The 19534-nt window shown below is 38.7% G+C and overlaps 1 protein-coding gene across 1 annotated transcript in view; it reads right to left on the bottom strand.

Moving 5' to 3' along the window:
• Nucleotides 1-19534, bottom strand: part of FGD6 (FYVE, RhoGEF and PH domain containing 6) — a 119085-nt gene that overhangs the window by 63042 nt on the left and 36509 nt on the right. The window contains exon 4 of the mRNA XM_084878470.1: nt 9762-9912. Within this exon, the coding sequence (XP_084734596.1) occupies nt 9762-9912 (151 nt within the window). The remainder of the gene's footprint in view (nt 1-9761; nt 9913-19534) is intronic.

Here is a 19534-nt window from a genome sequence, read left to right on the forward strand (position 1 = left end):
CAAACACCTTAAGTGCAGTCTGAAAAGGGCTCTTTTTCACAGTCTGCACCAAACACTGGCCAACATTTTAGCCATGGCTCTCTTCAATTTACTTAAAACCCCTTTTAGAAATATGCTCTTTTACTTCTGTTTTATTCTAAAGAGCTGAAATGATACACCTGAAACCTGGATAATTTTGATAGCTAGCGTCACTCCAATAAATTCAATAAAAAAGGAAACAAAAGAGTAGAACTGAAATTCTTAAAATATGTACTGCTTTGTGTGTAAATTAAATACTCTAGCAGGAAGAAAAAAATGCTCACTCTGAGCAGGTAGAGGTGATTATGATGAGGAAGTAGGTCTATATAGGTAGGGATTTAGAGACTTGTTTTTACGTTAAAATGAAGAAAGCTGGTTTTGACTCTTGGTGATTAGAGAAAAGGAGGGGTTTCTCCCATTTCTATTCTGGTGAAAGGTCTGCACACAGCAGTCCCCACTGGGAAGGGCCATGAGAGTAACTTAGGAACAGCAATTGTAACATTTTTTTATATTACACCTAAGGTGAAAAGTGTGACTATGGTTATATAAAGGAAAACATACTGATGCTTCTGTTGAAGAGACATCAGACCTGGATTTATTAGGAGAGGCCTCCTGAATACATGCCGACATCGGCAATAACAGAACGCAGTTATTTTGTGCTGCCTAAAGTGACATTGAGCAAGGCACTGTCGCAATAAGGATAGAAAGTGACCATGACCATCCCGTAGTCAGTCACTAACAAGATGATACAGGGGAAAAAGTGATCTCTCATTATTAAAAATTAATAATAACGGTAGTGAAGTGGTCCCCTCTTTTCTAAATTGAAATTATGGATCATCCTAGCACATCTGTTTACCTGAGCCTCACTGTGATGGGTCAAAGGACTATCTTAGTTCCTTATTTGGGGGGGAAAAGTTGGTTTAACCTGCTTCTAGAATTTCAGTGTCAGAACCAATATATAAAAATAGATGCAGTTTAACAATGAATGAAGCTCTTCAGAAAATTCAATTTTAATGGTTTATTAAAGTGTGCCTGCTGGTGTTCTGTAAATACATTAAAAACCTTTTACTTAACTTCCTCAAAGCACTGGTGACACTTAAATGAATAAACACAAAAAGGATCCTTCAAGATTTTATAGCATGCTAAAATTTAGATTCTTTTATTACAATAACTTACATTATAAAAATAAGTATTTTTTACTTATTTTTATCCTCATCTGAGGATATGTTTATTGATTTTTTTAACGAGAGAGAGAGAGAGAGAGAGAGAGAGAGAGAGACAGACAGAGAGAGAGAGAGACAGAGAGACAGACACACTGAGAGAAACAGAGATTGGTTGCTTCCCATACACACCCCAAACGGGGATCAAACCCTAAACTTTCGGTGTACGAATGACACTCCAACACTCAAAAGAGTCACCCAACCAGGGAAAACCTTTATTTCTAGATTCCGTTTTACTACACTGAAAGCCAACGGATCATAAATGGTAGGTAAAGTCATAAAAGTGAATGAGAACAAACATAAAGGAAAATTAAAGTAAGAACTGGACCATGATCAGAATCCCAAAGAAGACCAACAAGAATTTGCCAAAATTCAAAGTTGATTATTAGCAGAGTTGGGAAGAGAACCCATTATTTCCAATATGCAATCTAGAAAATGTTCTATTACTCCATGAATCTCTCTTCAGTATCTTCTGGTAATCATATCCTTAAAAATATTCACTGCTATCCCTGGCCAGTGTGACTCACTGGTTGGAGCGTTAGTCCCAGCACCGAGAGTCTCAGGTTCGATTTCTGGTCAAGGGCATGTACCTGAGTTGTAGGCTGGATTCTGGCCCTGGGTCTGGCACATTCAGGAGGCTGTCAATCAATGTGTCTCTCTCACCTCTCTCATCTCATTCACATATATTTCCCCTACTTTCCCCTCAAGATTTAACAAATTCAAACATTCTGCAATATTTGGTTTAAATTTTGTGAAACAAATTGTTATATATAACAGGGTTTCCCTCCTCCTTCAGGAATAAACACTAACCTTGCAACGTATATTTGTCCCTCTGTGTTTTCATATCTTACTACTGAAGAATTCACATACAATATCAAGAAATCCCAACTCTTTCATCAGAAATACTGTTATGTAAAAAATATTCAAAGTAGTCTATAAAACTAATAAAAATCTCTAAAGAGTAAATAATTATTAATAAAGAGTACATTAATAGTCCAGTGTAATTAAACTAGAACAGCAAATTTTCAACCTTTTTTCATTTCATGGCACACATAACTAGTTACTAAAATTCTGCAGCACACCAAAAAATATATTTTTTGCCGATCTGGAAAACAAAAGGAATACTTTTAAAAAAAGTATAATTTTGATTCATTCACACCAAATAGCTATTGCTGTTGTCTTTTTTATTTTTAATTTAACAATTTAAGGAAAAAGAGGTCAGTGCCCCTGACTAAATAGGCAGGTTTTGCATGTTTTAAAAATTATTGCCCTAGCCAGTATGGCTCCGTGGTATTGTCCCATACACAAAAAGGTGGTGGGTTTGATTCCATTCAGGGCACATACCCAGGTTGCCGTTTTACCCCTTGGTTGGGGCACCTACCAAAAGCAACCAAGTAATGTTTCTCCCCCTCTCTCTCTCTTTCCCTCTCTCTCCCATCCTATCACTTAAAAAAACACAATTCTTGAGGCACACTGGTTGAAAATTGCTGGCCTAGAATATTTTGCTTTACTTTGTTACTTAGCTCCCAAACTCTCTTTAAAGGGACAATTAGATAACGCCAACCTCTATCCCCATTATTATTCCTCTTTCGAGGGCCGGTTGTTGAATAATTGAGACTAACATGTTGAATAAGTATGGCTCAACTGAGCAAGATAGGCATAAAATACTCAACTCCATTTACTCACTTTTATATTTACTTATTTTAAAAAATATGTTTTTATCAATTTTATCAATATATTTTATTGATTTCAGAGAGAAAGGGAGAAGAGATAGAAACATCAAAGATGAGAGAGAATCACTGATTGATTACCTCCTGCACACCCCCTATTGAGGACTGAGCCCACAACCTGGGCATGTGCCGGTGACTGGAATCAAAATTGGAACCCTTCAGTCTGCAGACTGACACAATGAGCCAACCAGCTAGTGCTGCTTTTATCAAATTTAGAGAGAAAGGAAAGGAGAGTGAGAGAGAGAGACACAGAGGAAGAAACATTGATCGGCTGCCTCCCGTAAGTATCCTAAGTGCAAATCAAACCTGCAATCTGGGTATGTGCCTGAAAGGGGTTGGAACTGCTGACCTTTCATGCCTGGGACGACATCCAACCTACTAACCATACCAGCCAGGGCATTCACTAACAGTTTTTTTATACAAAGCTAACATTCCTCAGGGAAAAGTTGTAAACACAGCTTGATCTTGCAGACTACATTATCAAACATGCACTAATAATCTGACTACCTACACACACACACACACACACACACACACACACACTCTCAAACATGGATAATTATTTTGAAAAATATTGTAGCAAATCAATGCTTTTCTAACTATTATAATTGGTTTCTCTATGTTATCTGTAGCTAGAAAGTTTAATATTTATAAAATGCAATATATCCTTTTGAAATTAAAGTCAAAAGAAATGCATTAAAAATGAAAAAGAGCCGAAACAGGTTTGGCTCAGTGGATAGAGCATCTGCCTGCGGAATGAGAGGTCCTGGGTTTGATTCTGGTCAGGGGCATGTACCTTGGTTGCGGGCACATCCCCAGTAAGGGGTGTGCAGGAGGCGGCTGATCAATATTTCTCTCTCATCGATGTTTCTGACATCCCTTTATCCCTCTCTCTCCCTTCCTCTCTGTAAAATATCAATAAAATATATATATTTTAAATGAAAAAGAGAAACCTAAACCATTGAAAGAAATGAATTCTTGACTCTGCATTCTCCATTTTGAAAGGCTTATAAAGCCCCTTACAAGTCAAGAGGTGGTTTTAGCAGTATCTGTGCAGAAACTAGGTACACTATAGATGCTGGAGCATACCTAAAATGTGTACCAGCTTTATACAAAAATTTCAAGTAAGTATCCTTTATTTTTGGTATATACCTTATATTTCCTATCCTCTTTTTATTGCCCTCCTTTTGGTACATCTGTAACTCTAAACTTTTTTTTAGTTTCCTCTTCAAAACCTGCCCTGCCAGGGCCTGGGTTAGAGAAAACTGTAAAGAGTGACTTCATAGTAACAAATATGTTATCCCCAGGCAGATACCGTGCTTCTGTTATAGCAGGAGACGCAATACTTTAACTTCGAAAAACAACTACGGGAAGCCTTACATTCCTTATCAGAAAGATGAGTGTTAAATTTTCAACTTTAAAATTCTAAGATTTAATCATTTAAGTATCTCAGATCTCAGATGTGGTATGACAAGTCCATGACATAGGGGTTGGCGGCGATCCAGAAGCAGCACTGGGGCTGTTGGAAATGGAGTATGTTTTTATTTTCTAGAAACAAGACTGTAAACTTGCCCGCAACCAAGGACCTTCCAGTCCTCAAACCAACATTCTATCCACTAAGCCTAACTGCTAAGGTGGGCATGTGCCCTTTACCAGAATCAAACCTGGGACCCTTCAGTCCGCAAGCTGACACTCTATCCATTGAGCCAAACCATCTAGGGCCATGCTGACATCTTGAAGAAGAGAAAGAGCATTATCAGGCAGAAGTGTGTAATTCAGGAAAAGATTCACAACAAAAATGAAGTATCTGATGACTACAGTCACTTTTTAAGTAAGCCATCAGGTACCTGCATGCTAGATATTACAGACTCATCAAAGCCAGAAACCTACACTCCTCTACCTTCTATGACTACAACTGAGCCGTCAAGTTCTGTCAACTTGTCCTTCTGAATATATCTTTAAAACATAATTGATATTTCCTCTTCCACAATATTATCTCCTTATTTATTGCCTACACAATCACCTAAGTGGTTTCCTTTGCTCTAGATTTACTCCACTGCAATCCATTCTGTACACTGCCACCAGAGCAATAATTCTAAAATGCAAATATAATCATATCAGTTCTCAGGTCAAATCATATCAACAGTTCCCTATCACCTTTGGGCAACAAAGACCAACTTTTCTTTTGTCATGCACATAAGACACATCACAATGTATCTAGTTATCTTCATTAGTCTCATTCCTATCCCTCCATACTGTGTTCTCTTAACTCCATCCAAATTGGAACCATCATGCAACTCCAAGTGTCCTCTGTCCCTACATGTCCATCCCTTTACACCTTTCCTTCCCCTTTCCTCACCTCCCACTCTCCAAAAAGATTTCAGGCAGTCATATTCCAACTCATCCTTTGTGATTGCATTCCGAAAATGTAAACTCAAACATGGAAAAAATATAGGGGGTAATTCTAAAATTCTAGAAGTCTATGTATTCTATTTTACCTTTTAAAGTAGGAAAACTACAGAGCTAAAAAGAAGATAGTAACTATTGGAAAATGATTCAATGGAAATAATCCTTTTCAAAGAAGACCAAGACAGATAAAACAAACCAAAATAAAAAAGCTCTATACTATCTCCAACTTGTAAGAACAATGCTGATTCTGACCCAACTCAAACAATGATGGAGAAATACATCCCACTGGAAAAAAAAAAAAAGAAAAAAGAAAAAAAAAACTCAAGAGAAGCCATATTTGGCATCTCAACTTTTCAGTTAATGAAAGCTCTCACTTAAATTACACTGCATTTCAAAGTACATTGCCTATGCAATAACTCCATCTCCCAGAAGAAGTGCACTGCTGTGGAAGTTGAAACATTAGTCTCATTCCTACCCCTCATTATTTTGTCAAGGACATAAAATAAGTCATGCAAATTCCGAAATAGCCTTTGATCTGAAAACGAGTTTTTATGTTCCTATCTCTGGATAATAGCGCAGCTTTGCAAATTCTGAAATATGTTCTCTCTTTTCATATTGTTCACTGCAATTAAAGCTTGGTATAATTTATTATTACTTTTTAATAGAATTTTTAAAAGGCCTCTGCTAAAAAGAGTATAATTAGGCAGCAGAGGGTTATTCAGGAAAAGATTCCACAAAAAACAAAAAACAACCAGACAGATCTGCCTGAGCAACATGTCTACATTATTTTATTTTAATTTCTTTATTGAATGAGGTATCACATATTTGTCCTCATCCCCCCCATTCCCATACCCCAACATGTCTCCCCTCGCTTTTTTTTTTTTTAAAGAAGTCCTTTGAACATTTCTTGTAATACTAATTTGGTTGTGAAGAAAAACTCCTCTACATTTTTCTTGTCTGGGAAACTCTTTACCTCTACTTCAATTTTTTTTTTTTAATAATGCAAAAACAGATTTATTTATACACACACCAATGATGGGTAGCAGTCTTCTGTCAATGGAGAAGGTCAAGATTCTTAAGGAGCTACTACAATGGAAAGACTTGCTTTGTTGCCTTCAGATATTAGGTCTGTTCATCTAACACTTCAGCAGGCTTTTTAAATTGGTCTTTCTCCTCCTGGGCCTGATTTTCTAATTCCTTGATATACAAGCTGGCATTGCAGTTATTTGTGTTGTTCCTCTGGTTATCCAGATACATTTCCATGAAACATAGACAATAGTTCATTGTTGACAGAAGCTGTGGTCTTCAGGTCTAGCAGGAGTTTGGTTAACTAACTGGTTCTCCAACTCCAGAGCAGACTCTAGAACTTGAATGCCGGTTTTCCAGTTATCTATCTCAGGCCTCTTAATCACCGGAAGGCAGATCGTACTCTCACGTCCTCTTAGATGTCTTAAGAATCGCTTTCCGCTGGGACCGGTTTGGCTCAGTGGATAGAGCGTCGGCCTGTGGACTGAAGGGTCCCGGGATCGATTCCGGGCAAGGGCATGTGCCTTGGTTGTGGGCACGTCCCCAGTGGGGGGTGTGCAAGAGGCAGCTGATCGATGATTCTCTCTCATCGATGTTTCTGACTCTCTATCCCTCTCTCTTCCTCTCTGTGAAAAATCAATAAAAATATATTAAAAAAAAAAAAAAAAGAATCGCTTTCCATGTTCCCTCTTCACCTCAGCTTGGTTTTCAAAGAATGTAAAATGGAGGTTCTTTTGGGCCTTCAATGTAGTAACAGCCCACTGATAAATAAGCAGTGATGTGTCGCTCATAGATGTCATGTGATCAACAACAACCCTATACTCTTCAGAGAGGGGGTGCTTGGCTGCCATCTCAGCTTTAGAAAACATCAAGTATAAACAGTGCTCTGCTTCAATTTTAACATCACTTTTTTTTTTCTTTTTTCTTTTTGAATGATCCTTGTGAGCAATTTATAAACCAGAACCCTAAGGAGAATTAGGGCAGAAGATCTTTCCTTCAATTTTAATTCATACCCTGCTGGATATAGCAGTCTTGGTTTTAGGTCTTTTATCACTATCACTTTAAATATTTTGTGTCAAGCCCTCTGTCCTAAAAGTTACTGTTGGAAATCAGCTGACAACCTAATGGGAGTTCCCTTATAGTTAACTGTTTTTCTCTTGCTCCTTTTAAGATTCCCTCTTTGTCTTTAACCTTTGCCATTTTAATTGTGTGTCTTTGTGTATGCCTCTTTGGGTTCATCTTGATTGGGACTCTCTGTTTCCAGGACAAACATGTCTATTTCCTTCCCCAGGTTAGATAAATTTTCAGTTCCTAGTTTTTCAAATAGGTAGGTTCTCAATCATTTGCGCTCTCTCTTCTCCTCTGGTACCCCTTTTATGTAAATATCTGTGTGTTTGATGTTATCCCAGAAGTCCCTTAAACTATCCACATGTTTAAAAATTATTTTTTCTTTTCCTGGTCTGAATGGGTGTTTTTCTGTTACTTTATCTTCCAAATCGCTGATTCGATCTTCTGCTTCTCCTAATCTATTGTGTAGTACCTCTAATGTATACTTCTTCATTTCAATTATTATATTCTTCATTTCTAGGAAGAAATGTTCAAAAATATCAATTTTATGGTTTCTGTGTCCTTTTTTATGCTTACTATCTCTTTGTTGACTTCTCACTAAGTTCCTTGAACTAGTGTTTTTAACAGTATCTGGTAAACTGCTTGGCTCCATTTCATTTAGTTCTTTCTTGGGAGATTTCTCCTGTTCTTTCATTTGGGAAATGTTTCTTTGCTTCCCCATTTTGACTGCCTCTCTGTGTTTGTTTCTATGTATTAGATAGATCTGTTGCATCTCCCAGTCTTGACTGGTAGATGTAGTAGGTGTCCTGTGGGGTCCAGTGGAGTGGTCTTCCTGATTACCTGAGCCGGGTCCTCCAGCAGTGTCCCTGTGTGGATTGTGCATACACTCCTGTTGTAGTTGAGACTTCATTGTTGTTGGGACGTCAGTGGGTGAAACTAACTCTCAGGTTGTGTCTTTAACTACTGGACACAACCACAGCTTACAAGCTGCTCTGTGGGGGCTGACCCCATACAGGGGATTCACCCCAGTGTGTTTGGATGCCTGGCGATATTACTCTTATGAAACTAATTGGGTGGTGCTCTGTTGTGGTCTGAAGCCGGTCACTGGGTATGTTGGTCCTATAGCCTCTGGGGGACTCCGGTGCAGGTCAATGTCAGACACTGACTGTGACCAGCCCAGGACTACTTATTAGGAGCTACAAAGCAATCTGCAGTTGGTAGCCACCTGTGCTCGGTCCATATATATGTGTGTGAGAGGCCACGCTGTGATCCAAGTCCAGCAGCCACCTGTACTGGGCTTGGGGCAGCAAATAAAAGGTCCAAGGCATCCTGAGATGTGCTGCTGGCTGCCTATTAAGGCTCAGCCACTGAAAAAAACCTTAGTCAGTATAAGAGCTATCTGCGGCAGGGCCTCAGGGAGTCACCAGGGCTAGTGAGTAGTGTTTATCAGGTTAATACAGATTCATATTTGGCACCAGTGCTGAGCCTCAGGCCACTCAATGAAAGCCTCAGAGTACACTGAGGCCAGGGCCTCAGGGAGTCATCAGGATGGAGCTAGTAGAATTCACCAGACTAATGCATAATCCAGGTGGGTCACATGGGGAAATGGCTCAATACAGGAACAATGGTAGCCTTCCCTCCAGCCCTTGCCCTGGAGTGACATAACTCAGTTGCTCCCTATATGTCTCTGGCATGAATCCCCAACACCAGCTTGACCAGAATTCCCAGGCTGGTTGCCAAGGAAAGAGCCTGGGGCCATGCGTGAGTTGGGTGGGGCAGGGTCTCAATAGAGCTAGTGAAGTTCACCAGACTAAAGCAGGTTCAGATTTGTCTGGGAGGAGGGGAAGAGGAGTACTCAACACAGGAGAGATGATGTCTGAAGAAAGGGACAATGGCAGCCATCTCTCCAGCACTCACCCTGAAAACACACAGCTCAGTTTCTCCTTATATGTCTCTGGTATCTCTCCCCTCCCCTCCCCCCCCAAATCCCCCAAATCACTGTCCCAACACCAGAGCCCAATGTGAGTGCCTGTGACCAGACTTTGTGTGCGGGCCCTTAAAGAGGTCGCCTGGGTTTCCAGCAACTTTCTGTCTCACCAGAACTGACAGACAGAAATCCCTGCTGATTTTCACAACTAAATGTTATGTGGGCTACTCCTAGAAGAAATTAAATTAGAAAAATGTTTTATAAATTTCAAGAAAACTAGGGATTGTGTGTCTATCACACTGATGAATATTGTTTCTGAGTATCATGAGAGATCAACAAACATAATTAAATACTAACATCTACCTGTTTATCTCCCAGCAGGTCAGGCTCCCCTTTGCTAGAATCAGAGCTGACATCATCTTCATCAGAACTGTTGATGACTTCCTCTTCATCTGAAGGAAGGTCACCAAGACCAAGGTCCACATCGCTGTGTACCTCCTGGGATGCTCCACAACTGTTTCAATAGAAAGTGCAGCCATTAGTCACCTTTCAAAACAAGGACTACTGCCAAAACTGAACAAAATCAACTATCTTATTCATGTGATATAAACAAGGTACATCTAAGGGGTGTAGAGAGTTGGAAATAGCCAGAAAAATCAAACTTCCCCTTCCCTTTCCCCACCCCAGCTGTTAAAAACACATATTAAAAAGAAAACACATTCATTTTTATTCTTATTTTAAAATAATCACCTTGGAAAACATGTGTTTTCATGATCAGAGGTGAATGAGAAGCAAGTTTCCCAACTGACCCATCCTATGATTCAATATATCCTTACTCTAAGATCAGGTCTCTACAAGTACAAACCAAAAGGTCTTACAGCTAATGAGCTGGTTACCACAAAGGAACATTAGAAGAGGTGCTGCTTCCATAGGTCTCTTTGTTTTGTTTAGCTAATAAACCTACAAGGATTGGGCAGTAATGATGGCCATCACAATCAACAATGCATGTGCTAATGTGAACACATGCCCTCTTCCCTAATTATAAGCAATTGCCTTTTATGTAACCACATCATAAGGCATGGGAAAGAAAGAGGATGTTATAAATCCTCGGGCTGTGCTCCAGGTCTGCAGATTCAGACACTCTTGGTGTGCAGGGCCCCTAGGCGATAAACCACTGTACCAGGCCACTTACCAACTCCTCCTCACCAGCTTGACATCAGCATTTCCCACATTGTATTGAGACAGATCTCTTGAATCTAAAAGCCATTGTTGCTATCCGATAGGTGAGGGGAATTCCATAGCAAAGCTCCCCAGGAAGAGAACAGAAATAATACTTCTTAGCTTAGCTTATAAAGACTCAAGAACAAACTGTCTGTAGTCTGCAAGAATATCTGCAGACTATAGACAGCACACACACACACACACAAAAAAAAAAAAAAAAAAAAAAAAAAAAAAAAAAAAAAACTAAAAAAAATCACCCACTTTAAATCATTGGGGAAACATTCAGGCAGAATAAAGAGGTCATGGGCAGGTCACTCAATTGCCAAGGCTCCCACAAGTTATGAGAACTTCTGACGAGAATCTTAAAAAGCGCATGATGAATTTTTTCTGCCAGTGTTTGTAGGATACAGACTTGCCTCAGATGCCATTCCTGGAACCCAACTGTTAAACAAACCAGTTGGATGGAGGCAGAATGCCAAAAGGAACACTTCCCTCTGCCAAAGATGGAGTTTCCTATTACTCAGTGCCCGGAGGGCCTAGGGATTCATATCAGCCTCAATTAGGTGGGAGCACACCTTATCATGGCTGCCTATGACATGAAAGAAACACATTCCCTGGGGAGTGGTAAGGGTGAAGACCGGAAGCTTTCTAGTCAGATCACTGGCAAGATGCACTGTCTCTGGGTGTGGGGAATTGTGCCCACCACAGCTGGGCACTTAGATTAATGAGAATAAATGAGAGTTAACAGAATCTACCGACTGCAGGATCCATCCATATTAATAGAAGAAACATAAAGCTTTACTTGTTCTTATCTTAATTCATTGCCCCTTAACAGTCTCTAAAACCCTGCCACTCAGGACATATTCAATCTATGAGCAGCTTCAGCATCAGAAATATTAAACCTCAGGTCTTGCCCCACCCCACTGAGTCAGAATCCGGGTTGTAACAAAATCTGAGTAATTTGGGTTTTTTTATTTTTTTATTTTTATTAACCTATCTGAGTTCCTTTGAACTCAACAACATAAACATTTCAAATAATCGGTTACAGAGCTATGGCACCCTTGAAGAAATTATGTTTATTTTGTCTAAAACGAGAGCTGAGAGGTTTTCTTAAAAAACTATTATTAAGAAGACTAAAGGCTCCATGCATGAAATTCATGCATGGGCAGCGGGGGGAAGTGTGGAGAGTGTTTGAGTTAAATTGGCAGTCAGACATCTCTCTCATAATCATGGACTGCTGGCTCCTAATCGCTCACCTGCCTGCCTGCCTGCCTGCCTGCCAGCCAGCCCCCAACTGTCCCCCCCACCCCCGCCACCGGCCTGGTCACCCCATACAGCCTGCTGTTCAGTCATTTGGTCACCCCTCACTAACCCCCTACCGGCCTGGTAACTTCATGCAGCCTGCTGGTCAGTCGTTTGGTTGTCCCTCACTAACCCCACTGCCAGCCTGGTTGTAGGCAGCCATCTTGTGAGGGTGTGAGGGTTAATTTGCATATTATGTCTTTATTATATAGGATAGCAACCATTAGGGATATAAATGTTTACAAAGGTTAACATTTTTTTAAAAACCTTAATTCTTTTTAAAAAAATATATTTTTTATTGATTTTTTTACAGGGAGAAAGGGAGAGGGATAGAGAGTCAGAAACATCAATGAGAGAGAAACATCGATCAGCTGCCTCCTACACACTCCCTACTGGGGATGTGCCCACAACCAAGGTACATGCCCTTGACCGGAATCGAACCTGGGACACTTGAGTCCATAGGCTGATGCTCTATCCACTGGGCCAAACTGGTTAGGGCAAGGTTAACATTTAAGAACAAGAAAAAGATAGTTTTAAGTATTAAAATAGCATAAATCAAAACAAGCTGCATAAAATGTTTGGAGATTGCAATTCTGAAAATTGCTTTCTCTCAGGAACCCTTCCCAGACTACGGCTCCATAACCCAAATTCATTTACTTGCCTCTGAGTCCTATCCAATCTTACTCAACTGCTCTTGGTTCCTGCTATTGAAATGTAAACTCTTAAGGACAAGAAAATTGGTTACAGTTGAATCCCCAGCATACTGCTTAACACAAAATACTTTCCTTGTTAATTTTTACAGATTAGATAAAAGTGATATTAGGCAGCAATCAAACATTCAGGAACGTTCAGATAGTATGTATTTATGGTAGTGACAATCACAAGGCCATGTTTGGGGGAATACCGAAAGAGTGCATGGTTTAAAGGAGATGGAGCATCCTAAGCATCACAATCAATGGTATAGGAGTGAGAATATTTGGATTTAGAAAACAAAAAGGACACTTGGGCTGCAACAGGAGACTCCTATAGGTAATTAATGAGAAACAAGCTTGGAGAAGATAACAGGTGCCAGGCTGTCAAGGGTCATGAAAAATAGCATAAGAGTTTAGGCTTTCATTTTGTAGGCCTTTAACAAGGAGACTCAAGTTTCCCAGTAGGTCTCCCAGCTGGATGTCACTACCTACACTTCTTTCTTATTAGCGCCAATAGGAAAGAGAATGACATCTCTTCTGTCAATCAAACTTTGTAAGCATAGCCCTTGCTCCACTCCCACACATTACCAGGGAAAAGGACATTCCTGTTTACTAGCATCAGTGAGAGATCCCCTTGAGGATCTCAAAGCTTAAATCGAAGTTAAAGGAGCTTCCCACACACCTGGATGGTACACAGTAGAGACCATTTATGATTTCTGAAGCTTAGGGAGGAAGATGAATCTTGTAATCCAACGCCAATGAACTAAGTGGGGGTGAAATGGAAGGTAGGCACAGAGACAGAATAAGTGGAAGGAGATCCAGAAGGTAGTTTCAAAAGTGCAGGCAGCCTGAACCAGGGTGGCTACATCAGGAAGCAAGAGGAAGGGCTGAATGTAAGAAATCATTCAGCCCTTCCTCTTGGAGGGCTGAATTGGAGAACATTATGCTGAGTGAAATAAGCCAGTCAATGAAAGAAAAACACCACATGATCTCACTCATTTATGGATAATAAGGAACATTATAAACTGATGAACAAAAAGACAAATACTGAGACACTAAAGAAACAGACTGTCAAATTACAGTGGGGAGGAGGGGAAGGAGATATGGGGGAGATAAGAGATCAACAGAAGGACTTGTATGCTTACATATAAGCATAACCAATGGACGCAAAACTCTGGGGAGGGAGGGTATGTATGGGAGTGGGGGGTGGGGTGGGGATTGGTAAGGTATGTGCACATATAATACCTTAATAAAAAAAATGAGAAAGAAAAAAAAAAAGAAATCATCAGAGTTAGGGTAAAGAGATGGGAAAAAACTCCAGTATGCCTTCAAGGTTTCATGAAGACTCACCAGCAAAATAAGAGTGACATTAATTGAAACAGAAATATGTTAACAGGGATCTTATTTTAAAGGAATGATAATGACTTCAGCAGCAAATCAGGAAAGATGGCATTTACTATCCACATTTACATGTTCATCTCTACATGATTAAACAGAGAAAACTGTTCATGAACTTACTTTCCCATATATTGCTAACAGCTTTCAAATCCATCCAAATAATTTTAGATTTCTAATAATGAAATATGTATTCTTTACCAATGCCAGTTGTTGAGTTTGGGGCGCTTCCATTCTTTTTATTTCCTTTCCACTGTCAGGAAGATAATTTCCTAACACTGTCTGCACTGGGACTGGAAACTGGACAGTGTTTCCTCCACATTTTCCTCAGTTATATCATAATTTGATAATTGAAGTAAAAGGAAAGTTAAGCTGCAACAACAGAGTCAAGACTACCTCCCCTAGGCCACCCTTTCCAAGTCATATTTGCTTCTGAAAGGACTCCTGCTTCTAGAAAATAATTTTTTCCAAGTACACTGAAATAAAAACAAGGAAAAATAAAGCCAGAAGTAAATTCCCACTGATTAGGGAACATTCCTTCAATTTCACATGCCAAGGATCTTCACATTTGGAGTGATAATTATTTAATAGCATTGCTTTCTAAGTATTATTATTTTTTTAAATAATTCAGAACAGTGTTTTTTAAACTATGCCATTGCTTTTTAAAAAAAAATTACTTATTTTGCCCTGGCTGGGTTGCTCAGTTGGAGAGAGCAATGTCCTTATACATCAAGGTTTCAATCCCCAGTCAGGGCACACACCAGAAACAACCAATGAATGAATAAGTGGAACAACAAACAGATTTCTCTCTCTCTCTCTCTCTCTCTCTCTCTCTCTCTCTCTCTCTCTCTCTCTCTCTTCCTCTCCCTCCCTTTTCTCTCTCTCTCTCAAATCAATAAAAAATTTTAAGTAAATAAATGTTTAAAATTACTTATTTTTATGTTATTTTTTTATAGAGAGCCAGGACATCCTCCACTGGGAAGCACAGCAAATTTCTATTTCAAGTAAGATGTCACATCAAGGATGATTTCTCTTTTAGATGGAACTGTCTTTTTAAGAATGCTTATTGAATCCATTTCCCTATGAGTTTTCAGGAACATAAAGCCAACCAAACATCCTTGTGAGCCTCCATTAAGTGAACATTCCAGCAAGTGAGAGGATAAGGATGGCAGAGAAAAGAAAAGGAGAAGTAGTGTTAATTGAAGAATGCTTTAAAAGCACTGAATCCTGTGCTCTGTGGTTGAAAAATCTAGTTTTTTTTTTCCTCTTTTGACTCTGATTTTTATCTGAACCCCTTAAACAAAGAATGCAGATGTACTTCCTCCCAAACTTGAAAGATGTTCATTCCAATACCCTCACTTTCAAGAGCTTCTTTCTCACTTCCAAATCACAACACGTAAATATGAACTTCTATGATCTTTCTCTTCCTCTTCTTTCTCCTGCTGCTGGCCCAAACTGAACTGAACCAGCTCATGCTCAGGATGTTGTTATAATTCTTTTTCAAATGTTGTCTCATTATGACTTGGTGATTATGTGTTTCCTTTGGCTGCTGTCATATTTATCACAGATTGAGTGGGAAAAACTACTACTAACAACTTCAAGAATGAACATTACATGAAAATAATTAGCAAAAATAAATTAATGTTATATATTATTATATGCCAACTATATAAAATTGTTTTACAATTTTCACCAGAAAAAATGATTACACGTATTTAAATATTTTTATTGAAGGGAGAGGGAGAGATAGAAACATCAATGATGAGAGAGAATCATATACTGGTTGCTTCCTGCAAACCCTCCAGAGCATGTGCTCTGCTCAAGAATCAAACTGTGACCTCCTAGTTCTTAGGTCGATGCTCAACCACTGAGCCACATCGGCCAGGCCAAATGATTTTCTTGAGAACTACCACAATAATGAGCAAGTTATCTCTATTTCTTTTAGGAAACAGGGCACAACTTGTGAAACAGTCATACAGTGCCATTTTTACCTTGTAATAAAGCAAAATTCATATATTCATGTCATGATTTTAGGCTTTCCAAACACAGAAGTTTGCACAATTATTTTAAGTATGTGCAAAGCAACAGTGACAGAATATAAAAGCAAAGAGATAACGGAGTTTGAAGCAAACTTATCTGATCTGAATAAATATCAGGTTCGACAAGTGTGACCGATATGTGAAGAGAGATAAACTGATCATCTAATAGGTCTTATCCATTACTAACTACTTTCACTAAAAAGAAACCCTGTTGCTTCAATAATATGGAAGGCTGTGGATGGCTGTTTTTCTTATTACAATAGCAGAAATCCTTCCCCCCAAAGAGACATTAGTTTTTTGATATACGTTAATTTTTAATCTTCTTTTGAGAGAATGCCTAAGAGTAAAGACAAACTTTATTTTAATTTTTAAAATTAATGAATTTATTATCATAATTTCAGGTTAAAAAATCTATAACCTAAGATATGTATGAGTATACTAACTATTTTGAGTTAAATGCTTTAATAACCACAGACTACACAAATAAATAAAGTCACTAAAATAAGGGACAGCACATCAGGAGTTTGTTACTAAAACAAACAAAACAAACGAAAACTAAAAAAGAACCTTGCACTATAAAATGTATACAATTTGGCCCTGGCCAGGTAGCTCAGTTAGTTAGAGCATTGTTCCCATATGCCAAGATTGAGGGTTCAATCTCCAGTCTGGGCACATACAAGAATTAACTAGTGAATCCAAACAAGTGGAACAACAAATTGATGTTTCTCACTCTTTTTCTCTTCCTTCCTCTATCTCTAAAATCAATAAATAAAAACATTAAATGCACACAATTAGTTTTTTATTTTTGGTTCATGACTTTTAGAGGTGTTAACAACAACTATCAAGCCAGGGTTCAATGGCTTCAGAAAAAAAAAAAAGAAAGAGAAAGACGGGGGAGGGGGCGGAGAGAGAGGAAAGAAAAGAAAAAAAATACACAGAAAAATGTCCAGCTTCCCTGAAATATAAACTGGAGGACTGTTTAAAAACTGGCTTTCAGTGACTCTGTTAGAAAGAAATACCACATTTCAATGATGGGTTTTTAAAAACAGGCTTGCTTCCAGTATTCACAGGCAATCAGCCTGAGGGTCCATCCCTCCCACTGATGTGCCAACAACAATCAAGGCTCAACTACAACAGGAGGGCACACAAAACTCAGGGGACACACCTGGAGCACCTGGCTTGGGTGACCATGGATACTGTGCTACTGGGCTCCAAAGGACACCTACTTACACTTAAGGCCCTAGCCACGACTGGAAGACATAGCAGATCTATCTGATGCATAGAAACAAACACAGAGAGGCAGCCAAAATGAGAAAAAATATAATAAGTACTAAATGAAAGAACAGAACAAAAATCCAGGAAAAGAACTGAACAAAATGGAGACCAGCAATCTACCAGATGCAGAAATCAAAACACTGGATATAAGAATGCTCAATGAACTTACGGGAGGAGTACATGAACTCTGCAAGAACTTTAACAAAGACATTAGAAACATAAAAATGGAGATAAAACAACATAAAAAAGGACCAGTCAGAAATGAAGAATACAATAAGTAAAATAAAGAATTCTTTATAGCCCAGCTATTCTTTACAGTCAACCTATGAACCAGGAGGTCACTGTTCAATTCCCAAAGGCATATACCCTGATTGCAAGTTCCCCAGCCCTGGTAGGGACATGTGTGGGAGGCAACCAATCAATGTGTCTCTCTCACACCCATGTTTCTCTCTCTCTCTCTCTCTCTCTCTCTCTCTCTCTCTCTCTCTCTCTTTCTCTCTCTCTCTCTCTCTCCCTCCCTCCCTCCCTCCCTCCCTCCTTCCCTTCCTTCTTCCCTCCCTCCTCTCCCTAGAAATCAATAGAAAAATATCCTCCAGTGAGGATTAAAAAAAAAAAAAAAAGAATACATTATAGGGTATCAACAGTAGATTAGATGAAACAGAGGATCAAATTAACAATTAGGAAGACAAAGTAACACACACACCCACACACACAAAATGAGAACAGTTAAAGGGTTTCTGGGACAACATCCAGTGTACAATATTTGCATCATAGAGGTACTAGAAAAAGAAGAGAGAGAGCAAGGAATTTAAAACCTATTTGAAAAATGATAGCAAACTTTCCTAACTTAGCAAAGGAAATAAACATACAAGTACAGGAGACGCAGAGTTCCAAACAAGTTAACTCAAAGAGGCCCACAGCAAGACACATAATTAAAAAGCCAAAGGTTAAAGACAAAGAGATAATCTTAAAAGCAGCAAGAGAAAAGTAGTTAGTTACCTACATGGGAGCTCCCATAAAATTGTCAGCTGATTACTCAGCAGAAACTTCACAGACCTGAAGGGACTGGCAGGAAATTTTTAAAGTAAGGAAAAGCAAGAACGTACAAGCAAGATTACTCTATCCAGCAAAGCTATCAGTTAAAATCTAAAATCAGATAAAGAGTTTCCCAAATAACAAAAAGCTAAAGGAATTCATCACCACCAAACCAGTATTAAAAGAAATGTTAAAGGGACTTCTTTAAGAAGAAGAAAATATATTTTAAAGATCAAAAAGATGAGTAATAAAATGGCAATAGTTACATACCAATCAATAATTACTTTAAATGTAATTGAATTAAAGACAGAGGTGGCTGAATGGATAAGAAAACAACAATACATATAATGCCTACAAGACCCACTTCAGATCAAAAGACACACATAGTCTGAAAGTAAAGGGATGGAAAAAGATATTCCATGTAAATGTAAATGAACTCTGCAAGAACTCTGAAAGAAAGCTGAGGTAGCAATTCTGATATCAGACAAAGTAGACTTTAAAATAAAATTATAACAAAAGACTAGGATGAACCTAGAAGTCTACTTCGACTATTTACTCAAAAAAAACACACCAAAAGACTAATTCAAAAAGACATATGCATCCCTATGTTTATTGCAGCATTATTTACAATAGCCAAGATATAGAAGCAACCTAAATGTCCACTGATAAACAAATGGATAAAGAAGAAGTAGTACATATGTACCATGGAATATTATTCAGCCATAAGAAAGAATGAAATCTTATCATTTGGGACAACATGGATAGACCTAAAAGTTGCTATGCTAAGTGAAATAAGAGAAAGACAAATACCATATGATTTCACTTATATATAAAATCGAAAAAACAAAACAACTGAAGAAACAAAACAAATAAACTCATAGATACAGAGAACATTTTGATAGTTGTCAGATGGGAAGCAGTTTGGGAGCAGGGTGAAAAAAGGGAAGGGATTAAGATGTGCAAATTGCCAGTTATAAAAACAATCATGGGAATGCAAAGTATAGTAGGGTATGTAGTCAATAATCCTATATAATAAAGGTAATATGCAAATTAATCCTCATGCCCTCACAAGATGGCTGCCTACAACCAGGCCTGCAGGAGAGTTAGTGAGGGGCGACCAAACAATTGAACAAGCAGACTGCATGGGGCGACCAGGCCAGAGAAGGGGCCATAAGAG

The sequence above is a fragment of the Pipistrellus hanaki genome (assembly GCF_964339955.1).
Source record: "Pipistrellus hanaki genome assembly, chromosome: 3".
Classification (NCBI taxonomy): domain Eukaryota; kingdom Metazoa; phylum Chordata; class Mammalia; order Chiroptera; family Vespertilionidae; genus Pipistrellus; species Pipistrellus hanaki.